The sequence below is a fragment of the Danio rerio genome, chromosome 13 (genome assembly GCF_049306965.1).
Source record: "Danio rerio strain Tuebingen ecotype United States chromosome 13, GRCz12tu, whole genome shotgun sequence".
Lineage (NCBI taxonomy): Eukaryota > Metazoa > Chordata > Actinopteri > Cypriniformes > Danionidae > Danio > Danio rerio.
The window spans coordinates 36,902,768-36,912,500 of record NC_133188.1 but is presented as its reverse complement, the minus strand read 5'-3'; the positions used below and the strand labels follow the sequence as shown (position 1 = coordinate 36,912,500).

Here is a 9,733-nt window from a genome sequence, read left to right as displayed (position 1 = left end):
AACGTGTATCTACAAAGTTGAACTCTAGCTTGGCTCTATAAGGTTCTATCTGTAAGTCAATCAGATTTTTAATGCTTGCACGAGGACCAAAGCTTTCTTTGTTATTTCGCCAGACAGCTCTAATGACAGCGGGAAAGACCAGAAAGACAAAAATCACACAAAATCAGAGTCAATTAAATAATGCCGCACTACACAAAATTGAAATGTGTGTAAATGTGATAATTTAGAAGCATTTCTTTACACTGAGATTCATTCATTCATTTTTTTTTCGGATTAGTCCCTTTATTAATCTGGGGTCGCCACAGTGGATTGAACCACCAACTTATCCAACATATGTTTTACACAGCGGATGCCCTTCCACTGCAACCCAACACTGGGAAACACCCATACACACTCAATCACAGACTTACATAATTTAAATCATAGGGCATATAATTCAATAAATATAACTCAATAATTAATATAAAGCATAAAATGTAATAAAAATTTACATGCTAGATAAAATTAACAGCTGCACTGAAAAGAATTATTTAGTACAGCCTTGTATGCTTAATTTGAACAAGAAAAAAAATATTCATCCTAAAACATGAAATAAATGTTACAGAAAGCAAAATTTTTACTTTCTCAAGCATCAACATATTGTTACAACACTAAATTATATATTTATTGATTGTATTTCTTGATAAGTAATGCTTTAATGAATGATTTGCCAGATAGAACCTTATAATTTCAAGTAGAAAATGTATTTTCAGAATGAGAAGGTTCTATCTGCATTTACCGTGGTTTATTTACTCCAATTAGAAATTGTAAGAGAACTTTGATAATTTACATTTAGAGAACCCTTAGGTCTCTGTCATGTTAATGTATGAAAGAGATCCATTACACACATGTTGTTTGCAATATAGAATGCAAAAACTTTGAAGCTCAATATCTCAAAATCATTTAGAACGCAGATAGAACCTTATAATTCTAAGGTTCAAATTCTAAATCAAAGTCTTTTTGAAAGAAAATCTTCACATTTCTTTAATGATTCAGTCTCAATGCAGACAAACAATTTGTCAGTTGGTACAGAAAAAAATAAATTATTAATCATAATACATTTAACATACAATGAAATGTCAGTCTAAACACAAGGAATTCTGTTAAACAAGCATTAAATTTTAGCATAAACACCCAAGTAACTGAAACTTGGCAACCGACTTGACATCACTGAAACAGGCTGAAGTCAACACGATGTCAAGTTTCAGTCACACCAGAAGACAAAAGTGCTTGCCACAGAAGAAAAAGCTTTCAGCCACTTTCAGAAGAAAAAGCCCCAACTTCAAAATAGAAATGAAACGAAAATTATACTGTATGGCCAACCCTTACAAACTTTCATAAACTTTTATTTACATGATTATACTTCAGCCAAGCTTTGTGAAAGCACATACTAAATTTGATTGAGTATAGAGATGATGTCAAAACATTTGCCAATTTTTCTTTTAAGATTTTATGGACCTCTACAATTTAGGAGTAGAATAACATCTGTGGCAATCACAACTAGATGATACTTGAACCATTTGCTCTACATCCTAAGTTAGAAACCCCATATCAACAAAGTAAAATTTGAAGCTAGTTTATTTTACAAAACATATATCTCTAATTGGAGACTAAATAATATTTGGCATGCGAGTCTGCATAGTTTATGTTGTAGAACAAATCATTCAATACTGGCGAGATATGTTTTCCACAGACCTTATTTAGCTTAGTTAGTAACTACCCCTTTACTTTAAGGATAGATAGTTCATTCAAAAATGAAAATTGACTCACTATTTACTCTTTCCCTTAAGTGGTTCGAAACCTTTAGGAGTTTATTCAATCTGTTCAGAAGATATTTAAAAAAAAGCTGAAAACCTATGACCATACTTCTATGGGAGTCAGTAGTTACAGGTTTCCAGCTTTCTTCAGAATATATTCTATTGTGTTTAACAGGAGAAACTCAAACATGTGTGGATCAATTAAAGGAAAAGTAAATTGTAACAGAATTTAAATTTTTGGGTGAACTAACCCTTTAAGGATTTTTTTGCTATATGTTGTATTTACTATTCATTTGCTTACCATCACTGACTACTTATTCACTGAAAGATCGCAAATGGTCACTGAGGAGTCATTTCCCCAATCCTTAAGTGAAAACCCAGCATAGAGGGGCTTAGTAAATGTGGTCTGGATTTTGTGCAGGAGGGTCATTTTATCAGAGACATTGTAAAAGGACACAGTTCCTGCTGCTTGATCCAGAAACACTCCAATTTTGGAGACAAAGGAAATGTTTGTCTGTTTGTAATTGTGCCATACACAAAGACTAGCTGCTGGAAAGTCACATTTCCAGGACATGTTGTTAAAGCCAAAAGTTTCTCTTTGACTCTGGCAATATGAAAATGCAATAGAACAACCCTTTCCTGCCAACTGAACTTCAAAATAACAGCGTCCAGACAGTTGCTCTTTACATGACACCTGGTCACTCCCACACCCATACCCATAACCACCATTGCACCGTGTCACAAACTTGTCGTTTTTCACAGTAAGGCTACCAGAGACTGACGAGTTATTCAGATTCAGATCAGAAGAATCTGTTGATAAAAACAAAAACTAGAATTAGACTACCAAAACCTCTTTTACATCATGTATTAACTTCCACAATCATTTAATTAATTTGGCCTTATCTACAGTATATCATTCTTTATCAATACCGCCTCGCTACTGTAGAAAGATATCTCCCAAATAACAGTTTCCCATAGTTTGTCGTTCACAAGTATTTATTTAAACCTTTGAATTGCATTACGAGACCATCATAAATTCTCAAGACAGCTAAACTCTACAAATTGACATTAATATTAGCTGAAACCAGTATATTGTAAAAGAAATAAGAAATGTAGTACTGACAGCTCATGATAAAGTTTCTGTTCCTTCATTTACAAATAATCTGTGATTTAGGGGCTAATTTGTATGAATTTGTTTGACCACAACTAGCTTAAGGTGCATATGTCCATATAAAAATTGAACATTATCATATGAAATTGTATTATTCTGTATAAATTAGCCCCTGTAATTTACATCATCAACTAAGACAATACCTGCATATCATTATAAACAAGTATAAAAATCACAATAAATGTACTTTAACCTATTGAACATGCAAAGTTATCAAGGTCCCATAATGCAATGAATCGATGCAAATCTTTAATTCTACTGGCTTCAGCCTGAACAAATCTATGTATTTGATTTCATCATACATTTATACTTTGTGTAAACTGCAAAGTATCTTACATATCAGGAACTCTTCTCTGGTCTTGGGTTGAGATGGAAAATCTAAACAAAATCAAAACGGAGTATAAATATTCTACTATCAGTGTTTTTATTTATTGTGAGATGTAAAAAAAAATGACTTACACTCTTTGGTCTTTTTATTATTCACCATTACATGGACTGTGGGAACTACAAAGAAAATCATGCAAAATGAGACCATCAGTCTGTTTGCTGTATATTGTGAAAGATGTTGTGCTACAAATTATAAAGAGTTACAAATCTGCTTTCAATTCCTTCTTTTCTTAGTTTAAGAAGTTGCAACTGGAAAAAGAAACTAGTTAGAATTAAACAAACATCTTTAAAAGCTCTCCCACCTTTCTCTGATATCCTGACAAAGTCTTCTTTACAGAGGATGTCCAGTTGGATTTTCATCTCACTGATAATTTTTCTTATTTCCTCAAATGTCAGAAGCTGCCTGACAGACATCTTGGACATGTCTGAACACCAGTAATGGGAAAGAAAGAGGAAATTCTGCACATGGAAATACAAAAAAAAAGAAGAAAAAAAATCTAATATTTCAAAAAAGGTCTTTGACTTCAGACTTTGTCTTATTCTGACATTATAGCTCACTTACTTTTGTTGGTTGAAATGGCATGTTTTCCCTTCTGATCCCACTTATGACTGGGTTTGTGCAGGTTCCATCAAGTAAATATTAAGACGTTTTAAGACCATTATGAACGAAATTTTAGACTTATACAGGGCTATACGCCAATGATTAGTTCTAAGGGCCAATGGATTTGTCACAAATAAGAAAAAAAAAATAAAAGAATAAGAATAAATAAGAAAAGAAAAAAAAAAAAAAAAAAAATATATATATATATATATATATATATATATATATATATATATATATATATATATATATATATATATATATATATATATATATAAATATATATACATACATATATACATATATATATATATATATATATATATATATATATATATATATATATATATATATAATAAAATATATATACATACATATATACATATATATATATATATATATATATATATATATATATATATATATATATATATATATATATATATATATATATATATATATATATATATATATATCTTAGCAAGATACTTTAATGTTAATTGTCATTTTTTTTTTTTTACAAAGTATTACTTTCTTTTTTATATGACAATTTTAACATTGTTAAAAGTAGATGTATTTGGGATACATGTCATGTATTTTTTATTTTATGCCATGTTAGCAACCAAAGCTATATTGTCATGGCAGGAACATTTAAATAATAAATATACATATAAAATCAACAAACAAATTAATACATAAATTAAATAAGATTTTTATTGTTACTATATGATAAGAATTCTAAAATCATTTCTGGTGTCACTTTGCGAAAAATGTCCTTAAGAGAGTTCATTTCTTTTAAAAAAAAGTCTACTGGAATAATTGAAAACAGGACAGTCCAGTAAAATATGTTTTACAGTCAGGGGAGTTGTGCAGCACTAACACTACATTTATTTGGGAGGACAATAACATGAAAAATGAAATATATATTTGTTGTCTTTTGGTCCAAATTGATTGAGTACAACTTCTATTCAACCTAATGCATTTCTATTATAAAGCCTTAAGTTTCATGTCTATTTAAAAATATTATGTTTACTCACCTTCTAGGGACAAATTGCTCTATTATTATTATAATGAACTTTGTTTTTAGTTTTCTTTCTCTGATTTTATTAAGATGGATAACTCCATCCTACACTCTGTGTTTATCTACTGCCTCCTTAAAATAATTTTCTTCTCAACTGACTGATCTCACACATTTAGAAAGCCAAAGTTGGATGTGATTTTGGGTCAAGCAATAGAACTCAAATCAGCCTTCAAACAAACACATTTTCTAAAGATGAACAGACAGGTACCTTAATGACATGGATGTCATCGTCGACCTTTGAAAGCTTCTCCAGGTCTTCATGCCTCTTCTTCAAGTAACTGATCTCCTGCTCCAGTGTTTTGACATGTACTTCAACTTCACTCACTTCAGCTTTCTCCTGAGCTCTGATCATCTTTGTTATCTCAGCTCGTTTTTTTTCCAAGGAGCTGATTAGAGCTGCGAAAACCTGCTCACAGTGAATCACTGCTGCCTCTGCAGAGCGCTGTAAATGACATGGAAAAGCCCCCTTTACTAATCATAAAATAGTCAAGTTAAATAATTGTTATAATAACTTCAGAGTACTACAATTATTCAGTTTACCTTATGGGAGGCCATAGCCTGTTTTAATTCCTGCACCTTCATCTCACGCTGAAGTATTTCCAATTGTATTCCAACCTGACTTTTCTTCAACCGTACCTGCGCCCCAAAAACCAATGAGGTTTGTCTATGTGCATCAAGCAGGTTCAGCAGTTTGTGGTTGTTAAGGTTTGCTGATTGATTGTTTATTTGTAAGTGTCTTTAATATGTCTTTAGAAGTCTTGAATTAAATCTTTCAACTCATCTGGATTATTGATATCTTTGAGTTGGAGCAACACAAATCTCTCAGACTTAAAAGATATATTAATTTGAATTTCGAAGATTAAATTGCATTTGGACCAACAGGAGGCTGAGGAAATGATAAAAGCATCCATTTGGAGTGAGCCAATAACTTAATCTTAAAAAACTAATATGATCTGTAATTTCAAATACATTATGTCCAATACTTCTGCACAAATGGCAAACAAAAGTCTTGTTTAACATGAGGGACCTTCATTCATTTTAAATTTCAATAAAAGAAGCCTATGCATTATTTAATAATATTTGGCATTATTGTCCAGAACAATATTTTAATGGAATTATTTTAAACGTCACAGATGACCAGGAAGATAATGAGAAGAAAAAAAAAAAACTTTAATCTGATATATATTTTATCTGTATCCGAGTGACAAATTTTACTCTATTTTAGTCAACTGACCTGGACGTTTTGTCGTTCAGCCGCAGGTGAAGTCATACTGTGGTTCGGGTGGTTAATCAGAGCACACTGCATACATATCAGCTGCTGATCTTTACAACAGTACAGCTCCAGAGGCTTATGATGTTGAGAGCAGATCTGGTCCAGTAGACGTGGTGAGGCATTGGCCAATTTGTGCCACTTTAACGCAGGAGATGTATAATGACTTTGGATGTGAGATTCACAGTAAGAAGCCAAACATGTCAGGCAAGATTTAATGGCTTTTAGTTTGGTCTCAGTGCAGATATCACACTCCACATCCCCAGACACAGCAAAACTTAAAACAGGAGAGACCGTTGCTGTTTCTTTAATCTTCATTCTCTCCACAACTTCAGCAATAACAGTATTTTTGCAGAGAGCTGGTCTTGGGGTGAATGAATGCCTGCACTGGGGACAGCTGTAAATGCCCTTCAGAATTTCCTGATCCCAGAATTCATTAAGACAGTCCATACAGAAACTGTGACCACAAGACGTAGTGACTGGGTTCTTCAGAATATGTAGACAAATTGGACAGTTAAAGAAATTTTGATCATCCAATGATTCTGCCATTTTGCAGCTGTAAAAAAAAGTGAAGAAAAAGACAAAATTAGTCACATTTCATTTTGAAGCTTACAAAAATAGACAAAACTTACAAAATATTTGAACACAATATTCATTATTGCTACTATCCACCTTACTTTGAAATTTAAGGAAAATACAAACTATTGAATTAAAAAAAAACTAAAACCTGAAGCTGCAGACATTTCAGTCAAACTGTCTAATGTTCTTAAGTTAAAATAAGCATAATATAGTTATACAGGTACACTGTTGACAAAATTGTCGACTAAATCAAAAATTACATTAATTGTCTCATCAAATCAAACCCACCATGTTTTTCTTTCTCTCGATTCTCTAACAAACCGTTATGACAACGAGCACCACATTTCATCTGTACGTGTCCTAACTGAGGTAAAGTTGGTTTTATATTTAAACTTCTACTTCATAATATTATTTCATAAATGTATTATTTGCGAATTATAAACAGTGAAATAGCATTAGCAGCCATTGACTATCAAAGTACAACATTGTTCACAGTCAATTAAATAGTGCTAATATTGTTTGGAAATCATAATTAAATGCAATTTCAGACCAAATATTCAAATTAGCGAGGTAAAAATATAGATGCTGTTAAAATTCACAAATGTGCAAATTTAAAACCAACTTTACCTCCCATCATAACACACCTAGTCAAAAACTTTAGGTTAAACTTTAGTTCCACTCAACTTCAATTCGTGTCTCCTCACTACACGTCGGACTGGGCAATACTTCTATCCGACTAAAAAGAAGCGCCAAATCATTTGAAAGTTTCAACAAAACGACACAGTTTACGCACAGTATGGTTTCCCCAATGATCAAGTCGCATTTCCCATACTGATGGGTAACAACTGACACTTAACAAATTATTCACCACAGACTCACCTGCTCCACACAGCTGCTTTGCAGAAATGATGATGGGAGAAAACAACAGCAACACCTGGTGGTCAAAATTGTGTAAATGCAGACAAAACATGCAAAAAACAGCTTTTACAAATCCATTGCAAACGTCTTTTCGACAGTATGTCTAATCTATCAAATGCAAATGCTTCATCATTTATACAATTAAATATAAATCTTCGGGATAATGTTTGTATTTTTTATCAATTTTAAGAGTTTTATTTGCCCTGTGCAGTAAGAAACTATTGCTCTTTTTATTTATTTTTTTTTACAAATTATACACGCTTTAAACCACCTATTCAAATAACATTTAGAGTGCAATTAAATTATCATTATTATTTGTTTTATTTTGTTTATTTATTGACCATACATATTACATAACCTTGAACAATGCTCACAGTCTTGGTGAAAGCAGCCTATCTATGAAATTAGACAGCTTATATTTAACAACTCTTCCTCAAACCTTTAGTTTGGTGATGAAGATGATGATGAGCAACGCTAAAATTAAACCATGATTGTTTAATTTAAAAACAAAATCATTTCACTTCATTCATTCTAAATTTCTGATCTTTCTCTATCCCTCACACACACACATTAGTGCTTAAGAAGCAATTAATGATTGACAAGTTAATGACAATACAGTATATGATTTACTTGAAATGTGGTGTAAGTAAAAATGTTTTGTGATTATATATATATATATATATATATATATATATATATATATATATATATATATATATTTGTTCATTTTCTTGTCGACTTAGTCCCTTTATTAATCCGGGGTCGCCACAGCAGAATAAACCTCCAACTTATCCAGCAAGTTTTTACGCAACGGATGCCCTTACATCTGTAAGAGTTGAAATATTGCAAATATTTTGATATCTTTGACAATTCAGGCATGGGCTGAAAGCAGAGACGGTTGACTCCACAACCCAGCAGGTGGGAATGCGGGAAAAACCAGCTCCTGCTACATTTGCATCTGAACCTGCTGAAACTCGACTTCAAATCACCCCAACTCACACATATGGTCATTTCAATGTTTGAATGTTCTAGATTAACCAAAGTGACTTTATCTATCATGTTTGATATCATTTGAAATGTCTCAGTGCGACTGGTACAATGGTCTCATTCTCTCAGAAATAGACATAATCAAAACAATAAATATATAACTTCAGACATCTTTTGAACCACTGTGAAGGGTGTGACTTTTCCACAGGCAGCACTAAATGCAAATGCCTTTTGTTATGCACACACCCCTTTCCTTGAGGGAATTCTTGGATTACTAAAGGTAAGGTTTGAGAAAGGCTCGGCGCGATTCTGTTCGTGTGGGAAACCATGGGTATGGTGAAGGCCAAAGTTGCTGTGGAATCCAGTAGTCGGGTACATTTATAATAATGCCCTAACCTCTAATTAGAAATGATATTGTCTTAACTTAAGGGTGTACACCTAAGCGGGACTAACCAAAAGTATTTTAAAACGAGCGCGCTGGTAGCGGCCATCTAAAGTATTAGTCAATTACCTCTGTTTAATATTCAAGATTGACCAGAGTGTGACCGTGAGGGACGCCTTCGGCCGAGGCGATTTCTCTGAGCGACATGAGCACCTGAATGAATGGATGTGATAGTTACTAGTGAAGACAAAAGGTTCAAACATTTATCTAAATTACATATTGATATAATCTTCTTAATGTTTTATTATAATATATTAATATTCTAAACCACCTCATACTAAAATTGGAGTCAGATATGAGTCAAATTCAAGGTAAATCAACATTGTGCACTGGAAAGACCGAACAGGCATCGAACCTTCATCCACCAGTGGACACCGGCATTGGGCCAACTGGCTGGACCTTACACAGCCGCAACCAATCTCTGGGAAACATCCACACACACATTCACACACACACTCATACACTACAGACTATTTAGCCTACCCAATTCACCTGTACCAC

At 32.7% G+C, this 9,733-nt stretch overlaps 1 protein-coding gene across 5 annotated transcripts; it reads right to left on the bottom strand.

Moving 5' to 3' along the window:
* Positions 1-996: 996 nt before the first annotated feature.
* On the bottom strand, positions 997-7,814 carry ftr81 (finTRIM family, member 81). Of its 5 annotated transcripts, none has more exons than XM_068212938.1 (8): positions 7,765-7,814; positions 6,271-6,862; positions 5,577-5,672; positions 5,245-5,478; positions 3,657-3,813; positions 3,427-3,471; positions 3,304-3,345; positions 997-2,606 (listed from the first exon to the last, which is right to left on the bottom strand). In XM_068212938.1, the coding sequence occupies exons 2-8, from the start codon at positions 6,853-6,855 to the stop codon at positions 2,107-2,109; spliced, it is 1,659 nt and encodes a 552-aa protein (XP_068069039.1). In that variant the 5' UTR covers positions 6,856-6,862; positions 7,765-7,814; the 3' UTR covers positions 997-2,106. The 5 variants fall into 5 exon arrangements, with proteins under 5 accessions (XP_068069039.1, XP_068069041.1, XP_068069040.1 ...); XM_068212940.2 differs by lacking the exon at positions 7,765-7,814 and adding an exon at positions 7,513-7,721; XM_068212939.2 differs by lacking the exon at positions 7,765-7,814 and adding an exon at positions 7,570-7,721.
* Positions 7,815-9,733: the final 1,919 nt, after the last annotated feature.